This window comes from Megascapheus bottae, chromosome 26, assembly GCF_031878675.1.
Source record: "Megascapheus bottae isolate mThoBot1 chromosome 26, mThoBot2.hap1, whole genome shotgun sequence".
In the NCBI taxonomy this organism is placed as follows: domain Eukaryota; kingdom Metazoa; phylum Chordata; class Mammalia; order Rodentia; family Geomyidae; genus Megascapheus; species Megascapheus bottae.
Window position 1 is genome coordinate 13,868,104 of NC_143534.1, and position 21,667 is coordinate 13,889,770.

Below are 21,667 nucleotides of genomic sequence, written 5' to 3' on the forward strand. Positions count from 1 at the left end.
GTGTTCCAATATTTCTATTTTTTGCCCTTTTTATGCATTTTTCCACTTTTCTAAACTTCTGTAAAAATAAGATTTTTCTTTATTAGAATCACATGCATTTTCTCAATAATGTAAACTTTTTTAAATTTTCAGACAGAAAAAGGATTGTCAGAAGTATGGCAGGAGCATAATCCTGGTAGTCACTGGCAAAAGGCTTCTATCCTGCTGGGCAAGTTAAGGAATTTTGAAGTCATATTTCAAGGTATCAGGACAAAGGATCTTGGAGGAGGAGCTGCAATCGACGACATTGAATTTCACAACTGCACAACCGGTAAGTTTCCAGAAGGTATTTCCATTTGCATTTGTAATGTGGCCATTTTACTTATTGTTACACACTTATAAAATGTTCTCATGTTACCTATTTTGTATACACAGAAATCAATTGAAAAGGATAACTGTATTATTGAAAAGGATAACTGTATAATTGAATACCTACATGTTAGGTCACTCTTGTTTAAGTTGGTTTGGGCTGCCTGTAAGAGCGTACAATAAGCAGGTGTCTTCAAGACAATAGAAATGTATTTCAGAGGTGAGGGATGGAAGATCAAGGCACTGGGCAGACTCACTTGGTAACAGAAAGCACCATGATATATGGTCTTGCCTGGTAGATGGACAAATGTGGTCTCAATTCTTTAATGCAAACCCTGATCCAATGACATAATTACCTCCCCAGATGGTCTATCTCCCACTACCTTCACCAGGGAGTTGTGGATGTCAGCATTTCAATTTAAGGAAAAATTCATTCAGATCAACTGTCACTCCAGCATGAGCATCCTACTAAATTGGGGAAAAATACTGTCCTTTATCATGCTTCTAAATGGGGAGCATAGCTACGCTTAGATTTTCTTTATAAAACTACCCAGAAAATGTCAAAAATAATTATAAATATATTTGCTCAGTTTCACACTTTGTGAAATTGTTTCAGAGGAATTACTCCATTTGATTTCCAAAACAGTCCTATGTGAGATATACTGCCAATGAAAGATAATGCCTTCTGTGGTTTTTCTACAAACATTTGCTTGGCGACAAGCCTCTGAGAGTGAAGAGCTAAACCTGAATGCTGTTTAATTTTATTGTTGCTCTCATATTAAAATACCATTTCAGCAAAGCAGTTCAAAAAACTGTGACCCTGGTTTTTGGAGATTTTATATATCTGTTCTTCATATGAGGCATACTTCTCCAAATAATTCTGCTTTGTTAGAAATAAGTGTGTTAAAGTTTATTTTCTCTAGTTCCAGAAAAGATAAATGGTACTTCAGTGCTACCTTACATGTTGTTGCATAAAATGAGTTGCCATGCTCTACATGAGCTGGAGTGCAGCTCATGAGATAGGACTTGGGCTTACTGATACTTAGTGGCTGATACTTCAACAAGAGAAAATGAATCCTGTGGAAAAGATGGAAGAGAATAGGGGAGAACCGTGGGAGGGATGGCTGATCAAGAAGCACTGAATGTATAAATGGACAGAGTAGGCTATAGCACCATTGTATAATCATGTGAAGATAAAAAAATTCATTAAGTAAAGCCTAGTGCAAAATCTACATTGCAACAGAATTGTTTCATTTTAGAATCAGAAATAAATTTCTCCAACTCTAGTGCCGGATATTAGAAAGGACCCCAAGTTCCAGATGATGTGTCAACATCTTTCTGCTCTACGTCAGTTTATAGAGCAAGTTGTCTTGGTCACTTGATTTGTATATGAACAGGTCAAATAAAATAAAGCAATTTTTGAGAGTTGTAGGTTATTTTCTAAGCGCAGTATACTCTAACATACCCTAATTAATATATATTAACTATGGCATAGAGGAACACGGTGTACAGTTTGAACTATTATAGTCACTGTGTATATATGTAGACATTGGCCTTGTAACTGGATGTAAATTTGTTGCTGTCTAATGTCTTATTATTCTTAGGAATGTGTTAATAAATAAAAACAAATGTTGTTGATCCTCTGGGGTTTTATTCAACGTAAGGCAGTGGAAAAGAGGTATACTTACCTTTGGGATTGAGTAATCTACCTGTATTAAAACAGTTGTAGGTATTACAAATACTAGAATTCTTACCAACGAAGGGCTCACAGCATTCCAGGTTCTAGCTTTGGAAGATAAGAATAAAGAACTTTATTCATTGGGATGGTTGAAATCAATACGAAATAAAACTATGAACCAAGAGGTGCCCTTATCTCTCTACTTGAAGCAATCACATGCCTTCCCTTTCCTGCTTGTTTAATTTGAGACAAACAGAAAGCAGGAAAGACCTCATCTCTGTGTGCACCTAGACTCATTGTGCTCATCTATCTTACAACCAATTATTTACTTCTTATAAAATTTACAGAATAGTTATTGCTGGCCCAGTGCCATTTCATGAACTGAAGAACTACATGACTCAGTTTACTGTATATTTAATGGGCTATTTTAAATTAAAAAGTCCAAACCATGGATGAGTCTAAATACTTTAATATTGAATTAGAGTAAACCATTTGTTACACACCTACAAAATATCAGATATTGCTTTTCTTCCAATATGATTGAAAAAATTAGCATTTTAGTGCTATAAGGTCTACATTTGAAGATGTAATTTTAATTATGTCATAAGCATAAATCAAACATAATAATGGATGTGATTACATTTGATTATGATCCAACTTCAATTATATGACTTGGTTCATTCATAATATTAGGAAAAATAATTACTTGAGTAGATATTTTACTAAAGCTTAAATAATCCTTGAAATATCTCCAGGTTCAAATGAAGGCAGCTGTAAATCTGAATGTGAACATTATCCTCAGTTCATGTAATTTCTAATTAGAATTTGTTTCACTTATAATGAATTTCTCAATGCATTACGTGGATCAGTAAGACTATTACACATGTATTTGTGACAGTAAGTGCTTCCATTTTTACTGAACTAAATTTTTATTCATTTCTATTCAAAATGAATAATATCTATCAGTACAATTTCCATTTTACTGTCATGGATATCTATCTTTATTTTCCATTAAAGAATTGCCACCTAGAAATGTTGCATAAATATATACAGTCTTAATAAAATATATAATATATAGCAATATGTATAATATATAGCAATATATATATTAGTGTTTAAGGAAGCTAAACAAGATATATTCAAAATTAATGTATGTGGAGCACAAGAAAATCATATCTAGTTAGACCACATGTAAAGAAACAAATTTCAATAAAACCTCTAGATATGAAGGTTAAGCCAGTGTAGAGAATAGTTTTCTTGTGTATTATTTTTGATACAACCCAGACACACTGTGTGTGTTTCCCCTAAGCAAATCTCTGAAAACTTCCTATTTTGAATAATAGGAGAATAGAGCATTTGCTTTGGATAAAACACTAAAATTATAGGTAACATAGTCACACTACAGTGATCATTCAGACAATGATGCCTGTTCAGATGTGAGCAGTTCTCTCTTGTAACTACCAAAAAGCCAGAAGTAGAGTTTCAGTTTAAGTGGTATAGAGGTAACATGGAGCAAAAATCTCAGGGATAGTGCCCAAACCCTGAGTTCAAGCCCTAGAACTAGCACAAACTTAATCAGTTAGCTAATTAAGTGACACTAGCACACTTAAATTTCAATAATTTTGAGTTTATAATCATACTTAGTCAAGGGGCTGAGATCTGAAGACTGCAGTTCAAAGTCATCCAGGGCAGAAAACTTCCTCAGTCTTTATCACCAGTTAACAAGCAAAAAGTCAGAAATGAAGGTGTAACTCAAATAGAAGAGCTTTGAGTGAAAAAAGCAAGCAAAAGTGTAGGGACATGAATTTAAACCCCAGTACCAACACAGAGATAAAAACAAAATTGCTAATGAAAGAGGAGCTTGAGGGCTTTATGTTAAAACAAAGCAAAAAAAAAGTGTGGGGGGGAGATGAGACCTAAGTGAAAATGATGAGTAGTTATGGAGTAATGTTTAAGGCTATAGAATTATAGAGATGGGAAAAATAAACAAAGACTGGAGAGAATCATGCAACCAATGAACATTTCCCCAAGACATCAATTGAGAGCGGGAGGAGCAAAGTGGAATTCGACTGTGCTCCTTGTGACCTACTGAGCTCTGTTCCATGTTTCCATCCACTGTGGCTTGGTGCCTCAGACACTGCAGTGGAAAAATCCACAGGAGAATCAGCATAGCTTCTGTGTTGTACTGGCCTTATTCTCCTGTTGAGCAGTAGGTATCATTTAATGTAACTATTTTGTGAAAGTACTCTTTGTATCCAGACAATAAAAGAAAACTGGTATTCAATGAAGGAAGAGTAGGTGCCACGGCTAGACTAGAATCGGATACACACTATCTCATTTAAGAGTAGGGATGGATATTTAGTATATACAATGGATGCTTGAAGGAAGTCAGCCAAGTGAAATCACATGAATTGCCTGGAAAGTTGGTTGTCTCAGAAGATCTGGGGAAGGAAGATTTTTCAATTGTTGATTAAAAGGTCAGAAAAAAAGCTAAGAAAAAGAAAGTAAATGTGGATTGGAGTTCTTTCCACTAGGTTAAAATTGTTTTGTTGTGTTTTTCCTCAGAAATCTCTGTTAATGAGGTCTACTGTAATTGCCAGTAGGATTACACTTAAAGAGTTTATTTAAGGATACGAGGATACTCAGGAAACATAAGATCACAAACAGCAGCTTTAGGGAGATATTAAAACCAGAGGCTGAAAAGTCAGAGGGAATTTAAGGCCACATTTCTTTCTGTGTATCTTGTCTCTGTGCCAATGCTTCGTTCTGTCAAGCTGTATTATTCCCTTTGGTGGACTCAGGTCTGTCTGTCTGTGTCTGTCTTGTCTGTCTGTGTTTTTCTCTTTGTCTTTCCCTGACTCCCTCTCTCTTCCTCTCTTCTTCCGATTCAGCATACCTATGTAAAAAGCATGACTGAACAGAGTTCAAAGGCAAGAGCCTGGAGCTGCGGATGGCCTTTATGTAGCTATAGTTTTCAATCATAATCATCACACTGACCTCTTTGGGTTAGATATACCCTGAAATGAGATAGCTAAGATTGGTGTACACACAATACCTGCTGGAATCCTGCCTGTGCAAATGACAGGAAGCTGGACCTACAAGTTATATTAACAATGCCTTTTATTTTATATATTATAATATTTCCTGGAAATAGTAAGTACTTGGTTCTTCAATGCACTTTTCAAATGCAAACCTAGCAATCCAGAGCCCTCAACCCCAACCACTACCTTTATGGAACTCTCAAATTCTGGGACATGAGTCACCAGTTACCACATCCCACATCTTCTAGTCAGTGTGCCATGCTGCTTACCCCCAATGAGCCTTTCAAAATCCCTTTTCAGAAAACAAAATAGGTACCTGTTCACACAATTCCTCTGCTTCTGTTGATGTCTCAACCAACCCTAAGATTGTCCCCAATATAGCTGTCTAGATGATGCAATGTCCCCATTTTCTTGGGCCTCCATGACTATAACATCAATCTTTTCAATGGAATCTATCTCCTCATGGGTTGGCCTCACCCTAGTAATAAGAAAATCTATTTCAGAATACAAATTCACAATTAGCTCATTGAAAATGAATGTTTAGAAAATTACATCATTCATTCAGCAAAAATTAATGTAGTGCCCCAATAAACAAGTAAGGAAGGATATGAGCCAGATAAATTGAGTATTTCAATGGAAGGTTTTTTGAGCTGAACTAGAATGGTAGGGAGAGAATAGAAGGAATGAGTGTGTATGTGGAATATTCTGGGGAGATGATAATTCAGGATGACTGCTTTGTTCCAGTCACTGATGCTTCTTTCCAGCTTGCAGGAAGTGGTAAGATGGAGGAAGAAAGAAGAGCACATATCAGCTGTCTTCTGAAAGTGTTTCCTTGAAAATGTTACACATTATGCTGATAAGGAATTGGTGGAAATTTAGTAGCCTGACCAAACTATAAGGAATTGTAGAAAATATCTTGATTGAAAACTAAGTTCTATTACTAGGGAAACAAAGAGGAATATGCAGTATATGTGTACTGAGTACTAGCAAGAAGGCCTCAAGGTTCAAGAAGGTAAGCGTGAGTTTAAGAACATGAAAATATTACATCCATCAACCATTTTTCACTGTGGATTGACTCTAAGTTCGTACATGGATATGAAAATTCAGAGATGCTGTAGTGCCTTATGTAAAATAATGTATTGTGTATAGTACCTACAACTTATGCATTTCCACCTGTACATTTTAAATCACCTTTATTTATAATAATGTAATATCGATGACAGGAAAATAAATTCCATACATGTTCATACAGGCACAAGTTATTTTCAAATATCTTCAGGCCATGGTTGATGGAATCCAATTTTTGGGACCCTACAGGTCTAGGGACCAACTGTAATGCCAATTAAAAACTTCTAATGCAAAAATTCTACTAAATCCACTGTTCAATGCTGTCTATCCATGGGCTATCTGTTGAGATTACTTATTGCTTGGCTTTCCCTCTCTTTAAGGTGTAATAATGTTGAGTAAATTTTAACAGCACTTTTATCAAGATTCTCTTGCTTTTTACAATTAGGGAAAATAATTTCCAGATTTCTTAGAACCTCATCATTTGTTTTTCTAAACTTTCTGGGGTGGAAATTTCTCATGTGAGTATAGATGAAATATAATGTGTGACTGATGTTCTTAATGTACTATGTTATTTCTCAACTCTTTTGTTGTCCCTTGGTTATTCTCATATTGTTACAGTATCTTAGCTTGTTATCTGGTATATTGTATATATGTTTATCTGAAATACAATAAAGAAGGGGGGAAAACAAGATGAGGGGAGGGGCTAAGAGAGGGCAATGGGAACAAAAACATGACAAGGGGTATCCATGTTTGTGAAGTAATGTGCCTTCTATCTGGCGAAGATAATGTAGCCCTTCTATTAATTACAATAAAAAACAGTAAAAAAATAGATAAAATAGTATGACTTTAACTTCCTTTCAGTAGACACTCATACTGAGGGTTCTCATGCTGCAGCTTCAGTTACCAGCAGTCCAGCAGCGCTTGTCATTGTGTCAGTGCTTGAGGTCAAGTAATCCTTTATTTACTTGGTAACTGCCCCTGACTTGCTGGCCACTTGTGCATACCAAAGAGACATCATTTCTTTAATGAGCAGCAAAGGTTCTCTGGTTATTGATCTCTGGCTGTGCTATCTGCAAATTCAGTCTTACTATAGGGATGTATGCATGGGAATGAAACAGTCTGTTTGATCTGCAGTTCAGGCCTCCATGGTAGATCGTGGGGTATATCTTTTGAGGTACTAGAGGTGGGGTTTCAGCAAATGAGTTTAGGAAGCACATCACTCCAGTGCTCCAGTATTGATCTTTAAATTCACCATTTAAGTTGTGTCTTTTAATTATGCTCTATATCTGTTTCTGTTCCATTTTCCCAAAGTTCCTTACCTTAAAATGAACCATAAGTGTTTTGTGTATTTTTTGGCTTTTTCATTTATTTTCCTTCAAGAAAAAAAATGTACTTGCTTCTATGTATAATATGGTTATTTTCTCTTTTTTTATCTATTGTGCTTTGCACTGAGGGAAAAACTCAATTAATTTTAGTTGTTTATTTCTCAATGGCTAATTAGAATTCTCTTAATTGTCCCACCGTGGTGGAAACTAAAATGTGGAATTAGGTGATTATCCTGATTATCCAGGACTCTTGAGAATTCATTTAGTTTTCATTCTCTTAATTGCTTTAAATGTAAGCAGAGGCCCAAGTATTAAAAGGTTCTTTTAATGTATACCAAGATTAAGTTGGACACTGAATGATTAAAATAAAACAAAGAAATGAAAACTCAAAAATATTAATTTTATCACTGCATATTTGATTTTTATAATATTTTTCTAGATCATATTTAGTATTTTTAAGGTTGGCAACATATTATGTGCGAGGAATCACTGGACAGTATTGCTGTACATATAATATATCACAGACACACTGAAGGAAATTTGAATAACATATGCTCTTTTTTGAGCACTGGATACAATTTTCCAGTCTGGAAAAGCCTGGGAGACCTTGAGAAGACTTGTGAGTAGGGTTAGCTGGAAGGTGTCAGGGAGTGTAAGCTACAGAGTTCATGCTTAGGTAATTAGAAAACAAAACAAAACAAACAACAACAAAAACCCTCTGAATGTCTGGCTTTTCCTGGAATCCAGAAAGCTTTTCCCAGAAATATATTCCTTGCTTAATTTCATTCCCTAGTTTTTGCAGGTTGCTCACAGCCCATAATAGAAAATGCATTTTTCTTTTTTCCATATATATTTTATTGTAATTAATAGAAGGGTTATATTATATTCACCAGATAGAAGATGCATTACTTCACATACATTGATACCTTTTCGTTTATCTTAGTCCCCATTTCCCTCCCCCCAACCCCAGCCCCTCATCTTGTTTTTCCCCCTTCCCTACCCTATTTCATAAACCAAATAACCATATATATAATATATCAGATAACAAGGTGAAATATTGTAACAATATGAGACAACCAAGGGACAGCAAAAGAGATGAGAGATAACAGAGTACATTAAGGACAACAATCACTCAGTAGAAGGCTTTTGTTCTATATCCTGGAGGTCCTATCATTTAGCGTCATACTATATGGCCTTATGTATCTAGGTTTTGCTCTATTGTAAATCTCTGCTAGGAGAGCCCAAGGTTTCCACTGATTATGACAAATGAGGGAAACCATTGAGCCTAAGTTCCTTTGAGTCTGGCTTACTTCACTTAATATGATTTTTTCTAAGTCTTTTCATTTCCTTACAAATTGGGTGATGTCATTCTTTCTGACAACAGCATAGAATTCCATTGTGTATAAATACTACATCTTGTTGATCCACTCATCAACTGAGGGGCATCTGGGTTGGTTCCATATCTTTGCAGTGGACATCGTTGTGCTAGTGGATTTGGTTTGTCCTTGTTTCTGGATGGTTGGTTCAATGCCAAGTAGTGGAATTGCTGGGTCATAGGGGAGCTCTATGTTTAGTCTTTTGAGGAACTGCCATACTGCTTTCCATAGTGGTTGAACGCGTTTGCACTCCCACCAACAGTGTAGTAGTGATCCCTCCTGGCCACATCCCCTCCAGCATCTGTTGTTATTAGATTTCTTGATCCTGGCCATTCTAACTGGAGTGAGGTGGAATCTTAGAATTGTTTTGATTTGTGAAAATGCGTTTTTCTGAAGAAGCAAAACAAATAATAAAGCCATTTTCCTTCTTTTTTTTGCTTCTATCCCTTCATCCTTTTTCCTTACCATTTCTTTAAAGACATGTAATGTTGATCCTGGTGCAGTGGCTCACACCTGAAATCCTAGCTATTCAGGAGGCTGAGATCTAAGGATCAAGGTTCAAAGCCAGCCCGGGTACAAAAGGACCTGAGACTTGTACCTTCAATTAACCTCTAGAAAATGGAAAGTGGAGCTTGGCTCAAGGGTATGGTGGTAGCCTTGAGCTGAAGAGGTCAGGGACTGTGCCCATGTTTACTGTTTATCATAAAGTACACCAGGGCTGTAAGTCTCAGCACTGGGTCTACCTTGAATTCTCTTGGGGAACTTCAGTGATGAGATCTGCCTAAAGCCCAACTTCAGGGCAGTTCATTCTCTCTGGGTTTGGAACCCTAGAAGTCATATATTTTAGAGCATTAGATAATTCATATAGTGATATTCACACTTATTATATATGTCCAAAAGTATCTTTCAATGTATACTTCTAATTTATTTTTTTTACTTTTAATTTAACAGTACAATTAATTGATCTTCTAAGCTATTCCATACAGATTGATGGCATTAACTGTGTTTTGGAAATTCCTTCTGTGCTACTCCAACCACGTTATGTGCTTCTGTTTTCTACCAGAGGAAGGCAATAATCTTCCCTTATAACGTGATTTTCCCAGCCTCATTTCAGTTTTACACAGTGGGGTACCTTTCTAAATCATGTTGCTTAAAATGTCTGCTTTTTGTTCCTTATGTAAATGGTCATTATGTAAAAGCTAATGCATGTTTTACTTGCTTTTTGTTTTGAGGATGTTTGAGTCTTAGATGGAACCAAAGCTCACTTATATTGTAAATTAATTTATATAATCATGGTTTACTATTCCTAAAAGAAATAATTTCATTCCATTTCTAGGTCTTGATTCTTAGAAGTAAATTATAAGGAGAGAAAGGAAGACAGAGAAAAGAAAGGAAGAAAAGAAGGAAGGAAGGGAAGGAAGGAAGGAAGGAAGGAAGGAAGGAAGGAAGGAAGGAAGGAAGGAAGGGAGGGAGAAAGAAAAATTTATTCACCTAAACTTATATTACTTGCTAAGATAGAAGTTTTGAGCTGAGTAATCCCAGAATTTGGAATGTTGAAGGAAGAAAATCCTGAGTTCAAATCTAGCCTTGGTAAAGTGAGATTAAGACCATATACAACTGTATAGCAAGACTGTATCTCTCTATCTATCTATCTATCTATCTATCCATTTTGGTTTTATTGTGGCATTATCCTTTAAGAGTTTTTAGTAAGTTGTATGATACCAGCCCAAAATCAGCGTTATATAATTTAAATACTGCATTTTGCTTTTCTTACAGCTACTGTTTTAAAATATGATCATCATATTAAAACCTACATTTAATATAATAATTTCATGAATTTGGTGATAAGTATATAATCATAAAATTACTACCACATCAATACCATAAAACATACATAGCACACATTTCCTTTTGTCTCATTTTATAATTATTGCTTTTAATGCTACGAGGCTTATTACCTTCTGAGCCACTTTAATCACCAGCACCTAGTTTAAATACCTTTTAAAACTTCCTATTATTGTTGATAATGTGTTGAACAATGGTTTCTATCTTGATACCATGATATACACCATCAATCAAAATGATATTCAACATCTTCTATAAGGAATATTTTGCTAATATTACATAATTGATTTTACAGAAACCTTACAAAAATCCATTTTATTTGTCAGCGGTGGGGCTTGAACTCTGGGCCTGGGTGCTGTCCTTGAGTTCTTCATCTCAAGGCTACCACGCTACCCCTTGAGCCACAGCCCCACTTCTGGTTTTCTAGTGGTTAATTGGAAATAAAAGTCTTTTGGTCTTTAGTATCTGGGCTGGCTTTGAACCAGAATCCTCAGATCTCAGTCTCCTGAGTAGCTAGGATTAATGTGAGCCACCACACACAGCTTCAAAAATCCACTTTCATTAAAAAAGACGAAAAAAGAATTAAGAAAAAGTGGAAAAAGTAATATTTAATAACATCATATGTGATATATAATAGTATATAATAACAAAATGTTTGTTAAACACAAACATGCCGAAATGTTTATATACCTTAAGTCATTCAGTGTTTATCAACCTGTTCATTCACCTATAAACTTCAATATATCCTTTTATCAGATGTAAGTTCTAAGGTTGGTAAAAATTAATAAAATTTTACCAAGTCACCTATCTTTGATAGATTTGAATAAGGGAAATTTTAAGATTTTGTTAGAATAGCACACAAACTTTTCTTTCATAACTTTCCTGTTTGTCAATAATTAAGTAGTATAGAATTATATACTTTATGTTTCAGTTTCAATCCCAGTGTGTAGCAAAACTTTCAAGTTCTTGAGATTTTATTGAAATACTGTGCCAAAATACTTCTAGATTAAAATTTTCTACATCAGTCAAATGTAAGAAAGTTCAATAGAAAGGGTCAAAGTAATATTATTCTGTGATTAGACTTGTTTGTGTTTATTTTATTTAGAAAAAAACATTATAACTTAATCAGTTTGGTCTTGAAATTTGCTCATAAATTGAAACTTATATAACAGTATCTTAAGATAACCTCATTATTTAAATAATAGACAAGAGATCCTAATTAAAAGACTTGAGTCATACTGTACACCATTTCAAAGTCTCTTGTTTTCCATGAAAGATAAGTAATAATGTCAAAATTCAAAGGATTTTAGAGCTTTACATCTTTTGGAAAGCTAAATATGCCTTTGAGTATGAGAGGGATTTTTTTTGTACAGGTTATGTTTTAATAGTTCTATTCCACTTCTACAATAAGGTCAACATAGAACAATATTAGATACAATTAGTACTTACCATTCATAGTATCCATGTTGGAAATAGGTTTTTATGTATTTTAATTGATCAAGGACAAGTTTGCTAAAGATGTTGGGATATCAGGGATACCAGAAGAGTGTGTTAAAGAAAACAAAGCCTAAAAATCATGTATTTATTATTTCTAGCACTGGAGTTTGAACTCATGGCCATCCACTTGCTCTAGAGGCATGTAGCATGTGCCACACCAACAACCTAGTAACAAGAGAGTCTTAATGCCTTGGTGAGAAGTTTGGGTGTTATTAAAAATTAATGGTTAGTCACTGGGATCAGAAAGATAGGCGAAATCAGTTTTTAGAGATCCATCTTGGGCAAATATTAAAATCTAGCTTAATAATGTGGAATCTATAATATAATAGCAGGAGTTTTCCAATGTTTCTGGTTTTGTTTTTTTGTTTTTGTTTTCATTAGTTGGAGAGATTTCTGAGATTTGCTCAGAAGCTACGGATTTTTTGTGTGGGAACAAGAAGTGTATTCCATCCCACTTTGTGTGTGACTACAAGCCAGACTGCCAGGACAGGTCTGATGAAGCTCACTGTGGTAAGTGGATGTGTCCAAATTATCTCAGGTTTTCATCTAATGAGAAGAGTAATCTACTGACAGTGATGGCTCAAAAATAGATTCTCTCCAAGCAGTACAGAGACTCAGACTCATCAGACATTTTCACAACCTTTCTATATAAGGATCCAAATGGAAGACCTATCCATTGTAAACTACAGCAGATTATATTATGAACATGTCACATCACATAAATATGCAGAACTATGTAGGGCTAGAATTAAAGTGGCCAGAAACTGAAGTAGTTCTCTTCATTTTCCATTAGCTTTGCTTTCCTTTTCTCAGAATTGTCTTATTTCATACATGAAGGTAAATAAATAGGAATTCATTAAATAGCTACAACTTTAATACATTTTATGAATTACAGTGCAAGAGAAGGAAGACTAGAAGTGCCTCTACTGGCTTATTTATATTCAAGATTTAATTCAAAAAGATTTTTAGAAAGCCTTCTATAAACCAAGAATATAATTTAAAAATACAAGACATATTTCAATACAAAATATTTTTATGACTCTTACTAATAAGCTCTCATATGGAATCTGGATGCAATTCAGGCAATCTTATTGCAATTATAATTTGCTTCACACAAGCAAAGCAACCTCTGATATTCATGGCCTCAATAACAATTTCTGTTTGGTTGTCTGTGGGTTGAATATTCAGGCAGGCAGTTTGCTGTGTATTTGTATGATCAGAATCTATATGGTGGAACTCAACAGTCATTTCCATGATGGCTTCTTAAATTTAGAATTTGGCATTATTTTTGCCCTCCCATTCTACTTCTCATCTTCAGAGTTATTCTGTGGAACTTTGGCTTTATACAACATGGTAGTCACAGAGAATATTTCTATTAATGTTAAGGTTCCCAGAGCTCCCTTTCCAAGGACACCAGAAAAACCACCAAGATGATTTCTATTTGCTTTCATCTATTTGCCATTTGGGAAATTTTGGTTTTTAGAAACTAAAGTCAGTTACACAGTCATATGCTTAGTCCTACTCACAATTTTGATAGCTTAGTCTAAGATGGAACTAAGATTAGTCTAAAATCTTACATCTATTCAAATGAAAGCATGTGTTTTCAAATTAAAGTTACTTTTCCTAAAACCTATTTATGGATATGAACCTAATTTTTATGGATTTGGTTGGAAGTCCATAAAGAGCACTGAACAACACATATAATTAAATGTTAACCAGTAAATTGATTTTAACACTGATTTTTTCAGAATTATAAACATTAGAGTTGAATTTTTTTAATTTTTTTTTTTGCCAGTGTGGGCTTTAGCTCAGGGCCTGAGCCCTGTCCTTGGTCTTTCTCAAGGCTAGAGCTCTACCACTTTAGCCTCAGCACCACTTCGAGCTTTTTTCTATGCATGTGATTCCAAGGAATTGAACCCGGGTCTTCCTGCATTCTAGGCAAGCACTGTACCACTAGGCCAAACTCCCAGCCCCTAGAGCTGAATTTTTGCAGTGAGACGGTAATATAATGAGTACAAGGAAATAAATGGCAATATTTTTAAAGTAATATTTCAGAATATGTAAAAAACAAATTGAGCTTAGGGCTATTAAAAGGAAGTCTTCATTTTGACTAAATCCACCACTTGCTGGGCAACTATTTAAGTTCTCAGTTTCCTCATTTTTAGTTATTGTTATAATCACTATCCAGTATAGTGCTATTAGTACTGATAAACTTATAGTATAAATGAATGTATTGACTATATTGACTATTTGTTCAACATTCTGGAATTAATTATATTAGCTTCTTCAGTTTCATTATTTTTATATTATTTGAAATTAGTCAACTGTAAGTACTTGTACGGTCAGAAAAAATGCAGTTATTTTCCATGATTAAATTATCACTAGTGGCTAATAACAAAAATAAAACTTCCTTTTGCATCTGTTTCCACTTGTTGCAGGATTGCATGGTTTATATCAAATGAGATAGTAAGATAGTTCTCTTTAAAAAAACAAACAAACAGTAAGTCAGAAATAGGTTAGTATTTTATTTGTTTGCCAGTCTTGGGGCTTAAACTCGGGGCCTGAGCACTGCCCTTTCTCAAAGCTAGCGCTCTACCACTTGAGCCACAGCACCACTTTCAGCTTCTTTGTGTATTGTATGGGTTCCTTCATTTATGCCCTGCTATCTTCAGGCTTTGTTTTTGCTTTTTAGTTTTTTTAATCTTTGAAACTAAAAGTGTTGATGATCAACAAGTGGATTTTCTTCCTTTTTTATGAATAAGGCAAACTTTTCCTAAAATGCACGGTAGAAGAATTTCCATGGTGAGCTTTGTTTTCTGGGGTTGCATCCCAAGACTGGGATTGATCTAACAAAGATGATATAAAAGAATAAATCATGCCAACACATGAGTAGATGAACCATGATCCACCTTTGAAAGACACATCTGACTGTTAGAAAGACAATATTGTAGTAAATTGAAGTTCTGTCTTAAGACAGGGAAAGAATGACTGTGAAAAGTCATCAGCTGCTAGAGAGGGTATTTTTTAAGACAGAAAAGTAATCGTAAACATACATTTAGAAATCAGTTTGTATGAAGAAGTAATCTGAAAATTTGGAATACAGACAATTTAAAGATGGAACATAGTTCATTCTAAAATCACTTGCATTGAAGTAAAGGTTATTGTATTCAAGGCAGGCAGTTGTGAGAATATTTCCATATGGTGTGAAGAATAGAATGGTTTAAGCAAGAAAAAGTAACACAAATGCAATCTTCTAGATGCTTAATGTGAATTGTAAAACAGGAAGAATGGGGCCTATGCTAAAGATATCCATTTAAAATAAACCATAAGTTTGACCCAGTGCAGTAGTTATGCAACTTACAAGAAGGGAAAACTCATCACTGTCTCAAAATAGTATCTACAGGAGCCGTGATGTATTGGAAATGGAAGGGAAGAATGTGAAATCAAAGACACTTTGAAGGTTTGAGTCTCTAGAAAAAAGATTCATGTGGAGAAATTAAACTGTAATCTCACAGAATGATCCATTTGTAGAAATGAAGGATGAATTGATTTGAGGCATGTTAGTTTTGAAGGTACAGTTGCATATTCCAAATGAAATATTCAAGAGGCTTCTGAAGATGAGAGTCTGAAGTTCATTGTAGTTGTAGGATTATGGCTATCTGTTTAAGATTGTGAAAGGCTATGAGAAAATACGAAAGGGCATATAGAGAGTGAGAAATTTAAGCAAGTAAAAAAATCTATCTGCTATTTATCTATCTATCTATCCATCTATCTATCTGTCATCTATCCATCCATCTGTCATCTCTGAGCAGAGTACCTGTGTATCTGTAAGCTACAGGAATTAAACAAGTAGAGAATTCAGGATTATAAAACATGGAAAAAGTAGTGTGCTTTGAAGAAATGAAGCTGTCAGGTACAAAGAATGTTGTTTTGTTGAGATGAAGGAAAAGATTATTCTATAACAAGAAAGGCGACATATTTTTAGAAAAGGAAAAGTGACATATTTTGAAGTGGAGAGAGAAGGATCTGTAAGAATATCTATGTAAAATGCACAGATGTCTTCAAAGTTGAAGATAAAGTCATATGACAAAATGGGATAGGATGGACTAGGGTTTCCCAGAGAATGGGAAAGATGCAGATAATACCATATATCTCTAAGCTATGTGTCATGGAGTGAGCTACATAAAAATATTGTAGTACCAAACTTGTACACAAAATCATGTGAAGAATGTGTAGAAATAGTACCATATGTATGCTGGAAAATTCTGTATGCTCATAGATGCTTAGCTAAACACTAGGAAAACTAAATTTCTCAGTTATCTATATTTATATGAATTCTGTATTAGATTGTCAAGACATACACAGAAAGACATATCAATTCCATACGTAGGCACAGATAACATAAATGCAATATAGATAGGTAGAATGAATGAAATTAATGTGCATGATAAAGAATTAAGAGGCAGGGACTGGAAGTTTGGCCTAGTGGTAGAGTGCTTGCCTAGCATGCACGAAGACCCGGGTTCAATTCCTTGGTACCACATACATAGAAAAAAGCCAGAAGTGGTGCTGAGTGAGGCTCAGGTGGTAGAGCTCTAGCCTTGAGAAAGTCCAAGGACAGGGCTCAGGCCCTGAGCTCAAGCCCAGGACTGGCAAAAAAAAAAAAAATTAAGAGGCGATTGAGCTTCAGAAGTAAAATTTAATGTTTTCAAAAGTAAAATTTAATGTTTTCAAAATCCACTAAAGAATCCAGAAAACTGTGTACCAAAACATTAAAACTCTATTTTCCATATTTGACATCCATTTAACCAAAAAAGATTTTTCCGTTTGATATTCTATATTATGATGCCTACTTTGATGTGCAGAGAAAGTTATTAACAAGAAAACATGTTAAAATAGCACAAAATTTTTAGCATAAATCTGTTTAAAGGAAAGAAATGTCAGTGACAATCTCAGTTTGATTCATAATGATTAAATAACCCAATAATTCATTCTGTCTGTATAATGTAGCTAGGTTTTACAGTGAGTGCTCAAAAATAATGACTTCTGTGCTAAAAGAAAAAAGAAAAATGAAAGCCTGGTTATCAGGGTATTATTATGAAACACTTCACAGATGACTAGTAGATATTCCCTTTTCTTAAGTACAATTTAATTTTTAATGAGTTTAATCAATACTTTTTAAGAGTTTATTCCATTATTCAGTGACTAGCTCTGTGTGTACCTATGATTGGTACGGTATTCAAAAGCTTTGTGTCCTGTTTATTGCATTTTTCAAAATTGCCTTTTCTTTAGAAAATAGCTTAGCTTCTTTAGTGGTTTTGGTTATTGAAACATCAGAGTGATGCAGAATATATCATTGAACATCCAGATAATGGAAGTGTTTTATTTAGTTGATCTGAATTATAATTTTAAAATAAGTGAATGTGCTGTTTTTTGTTCTGTGTTTTTAAACTTTTTATTTTTTATTTATGTGATACCAAAGAATTTCACCCAGGGCCTCATGCATGCTCAGGAAGCACTCTACCACAAAGCCATAATAAGCCCAGCCTGAATTATTTTTGTTATCATAATATTATCCACATTGTTCATTTGTAGACAGTTTTATTTATCATCTAATAAACATTATTAGTCAATTGAGATAATTCTTTAATGTATAAATGATGTTATTCAAGCAGGATCTGCTTCCAGATGATTTGATAAAAACATCATAGAAGATAACTGATGAGGGCAAATGTTTTTTATTGTTTTTAACTTACCCATGAAGAGCTAAAAAAGGCAAATAGTAATTTGAAATAAAAAATATACAGTGCAAGATGAAATAAGATAGATTTCTCCTGAAATTTTCATGATTATTTTTGTTTCCCTAGGCTATTATACAAATACCACAGGAAGCTGTAATTTTGAAACAACTTCAGGAGGCTGGACCACAGCCTGTAGTCTTACTCAAGGAACTGAAAATGACTTGGATTGGACCATTGGTAACAGAATTCCTACTGAAGCATCAATTCCAGATTCTGATCATACACCAGGTAAAAATCCAATAATCTAAGGCCAAGTCAAAGGGCTGGGAGTCTCCTCTGACTATATGTGTGAGTGTTCCAGGGTACTTCTTATGCAGTCTGGTTCTTTGTTTCATCATTATTAAATAGACACATAGCTGTCCTTTCTCAAGTTTCCCATATAATCATAAGGCTTTATTCATACCACCTTAAAGGTGTGATTGGCCTCCAGGTAGAACAGAGGTGGGTCATTCAGATGAAGGGACACCACAGGTAGACATAGACAGCTGGCAGGGACAGGGGTTCTCTTGCTTTCACAATGGACTGCCAGCTGACTGCTAATTACATTCCTGTCACTCTGACCTGTCACAGCCAGGAGAGGAAGTGGTGATAAGTTGAATGAACACCAACTTCTTCCCAAATCCTTCTTCCTGCTCTGTGATTTGAGATTAAGATAAACTGTCTTTCTTATCAAAGTAGAAACAATCCTGTAATCTTTCTTTCTTTTACCTACATATTTCTGTAGAGTCAGTACCTTGGTTTTGTTTCTTCATTTATTTAGAGATCTAACTTTTATGAAGGATGAGAACAATGAATTACGTAAATATCACCTACAGAATTTCTTAGGGATGAAGTAGCCTGAGATATTTTTGGTATGTCAACCACCCCTGGAGTTTATTTCTAGATGAGGTAAACATTTAAACCTTGACTGAATCAGATTATGCTCCAAAATATGGCCTCCAGTCAGAGGCATAGGCATTGGCATGAAATAAGATAAGGAACAAAGTGAGAAATTAAAGTAGCATTTTGAAGGAAATGCATACAAGATGGGCTTTGCCAGTACATGACCAATGAAAAGAATACATTGCTTTCATTATTTTTACATTCAAGGGAAGTCAGTTGTATCATGAAGTTCAGTTATACCATGGATATTTGTTCTTGTTTTAAAATTTTTAATTCATGTTCAAAGTGAACATCCTATTTCTTTTAACCCTTTTAGTTATATTTCCTTTTACTTTTGTACTCTCTTTAATTATAAAAATATAAATTTGGTGCCGTATACATTATTATTTGAGCAGAATAGAGAACCAAGAAGTTGAGATCAATAATTAGTAGTTTTCATATAGAAACTGATGCCTTATTTAATATGGTGCTAACACCTGCAAGGCATAAAATTAAATCCCAGATCTATATCACATAACGACGTACCTTCCATATGGAGTAAATGCATAAATGAAGCAAAGATAAATAAAGTTCTCCCAGAAAAACAGAATAATCTATGTATAACTCAGAGCCAAGGACTTTTAGAATCCATTTTCTAAACAAAATTTAGTACTCCTTCTGGTTTCAAAGACAAATAAAAGCCAATACATGAGGACTTATGTGTCAAGATATTTACGTCAGCATCTTTATAGAAAAAAAATATTAGGAACTAAAAAATGTTCACCATGCTGTCACTTATGTTGCTTTGCTTATTTCTTTATTCAAATAGCAGGCCCTTTCTAGTCCATTAGTGAACAAATCAGGCAGAAGACACTGTTGCAAACATAGGGACAAACACAATAAAGTAAATCCCGAACTTGTTTACAGTTGAAAGCAAAAAAGGGAAGTTGGAAATGGCTGCTCATGTCTCGGTGCTGAAGTAGGGTGACAGTGCTGGTCTACTACACAGGCCACAGAGAAAGCCCCATTAGGAACACGAAGAGGAAGAGTGCCCTTTCCAGTGATAATCATCTGATGCCTGGCAAGTGTTTCACGCAGGGTGCTGGTAACATGGGGGGTAGTCAAGTAAACAGGGAGGGGTTGATCTGATGTTTAGCAGACTCTCAGGCCTTTATGAGCTACAAAATTTCTCTCCTGTTAGTCAAGACAAATCAGAATATTTTTTGGAAATGGTCAACTATATCATAAGGGACAAAATCCCCTCCAGTTAAGAACCTAGAAGAGCAATGGAGAAGCAAAGGTCCTATGTGAAGTTCACAGCCTGCGGAATACGTGTACCTCTGACCATCTCAAATGATGCTTACTGAAACGAACTGCAAGAAATTGAAGAGGGTTTTGTTTTTTTTTAATTTACTGTTGATAGCTCTTTTCTTTGTCTTCTTTCCTTTTTCCTTTGATTTATTCTCTTTAGTCTCTGTGTTTGGTTTCTGTACCCTTTGTGTTGCATATAAATAAGTCTATCTGATTTGGGGAGGGGAAGAGGAAGCTCAGAGCCAGTGACAGTCACTACCACCGTGTTGGAATGAACTCCACGACTGGGTGGGCAGAGGAAAGATGGGAGGAGAAAAACTGGGAGAGAGAAGGAGGAAGTAGGTTACACTGTTCAAAAGGAATGTACGCATTACCTGACTTATGTGACTGTAACCCCTCTAGTCATCACCTTTACATTTCTTAAAAGAAAGTTTAGTGCCATGTTGTAGATTTTTGTTGGTTTCAAAAAACAGTATTGTGGAAATTGTAGAGCATCATGATTGTACAGTGCACTTCAATTTTTCTAAAATCTAACTCCTCATTTGTGCATATGTGTAAATATATACATTGACATTTCTATGAACAATGAGTAAAGGGAGAAAATTAGGTTTTTAAAGAAATTAACATGAACTGTTTGGTAGCATGATATGATTTGGAGTTGTGGAGAGGGGAAATAAATCCAAAACCAAAAGAGAATCAGTAAATACAACTAGAATTCCATCCATGCTGTACAATTATGTTTGTGCGAGATATTTTCAGATTGTCATGGGAAAATTCTAAACTATTGCTTCTCGTTTTAATATTTATTTTTCATCAGTTTTGTGTTACTAAGCCATATAAGATTTCTAAAATATGTATAATAATAAAAAACAGGGGCCAGGAGTTTGGTCTAGTGGTAGAGTGCTTGCCTAGCATGCACAAAGACCCAGGTTCAATTCCTTGCTACTACATACATAGAAAAAAGCCAGAAGTGGTGCTGAGCTCAAGTGGTAGAGCTCTAGCCTTGAGAAAGTCCAGGGACAGTGCTCAGACCCTGAGCTCAAGCCCAGGACTGGCAAAAAAAATCACATTCATTTGTAATACCAGTACTATATGATGTACCTTCATTAGGCCTTCTGTCAGTATATACTGCCAATCTTCCACAATGTGAATATCTTTAAAGAAGAGCAGGCTTTTGGTTTTATTTAGCAATTTTAGTATTTTGCTTCAAATAAATGTAAGTATTGTGAAATTGTTTTAACATTACGGTTTTTATTGTAGTAGAATATCCCAATTTTGGGATATATCAAAATGTTTACTATTAACTGGTAATAGACTATTATGAATATTTTAGTGCAGTAAATATCACAATGAAGAGACATTTTGATTTTGTCATGGGGCATGAGCTCATTGCCTGGGTCCTGTTCCTGAGCTTTCTTGCTCATGATTAGCGCTCTACCTCTTTAGTCTCACCTCCATTTCTGGCTTCTTGGTGGTTACGTGGAAGTGAGAACTTCATGGAATTTTCTACCTAGGA

The 21,667-nt window shown here is 34.9% G+C and overlaps 1 protein-coding gene across 5 annotated transcripts in view; it reads left to right on the forward strand.

The window, feature by feature from the left end:
* The window catches only part of Malrd1 (MAM and LDL receptor class A domain containing 1), a 361,316-nt gene that overhangs the window by 231,332 nt on the left and 108,317 nt on the right, over window positions 1-21,667 (forward strand). For all 5 annotated transcript variants that reach the window (XM_090318992.1, XM_090318991.1, XM_090318993.1 and 2 more), the window contains 3 exons: window positions 133-310; window positions 12,560-12,688; window positions 18,046-18,207. In XM_090318992.1, coding sequence (XP_090175118.1) covers window positions 133-310; window positions 12,560-12,688; window positions 18,046-18,207 — 469 coding nt within the window. The remainder of the gene's footprint in view (window positions 1-132; window positions 311-12,559; window positions 12,689-18,045; window positions 18,208-21,667) is intronic.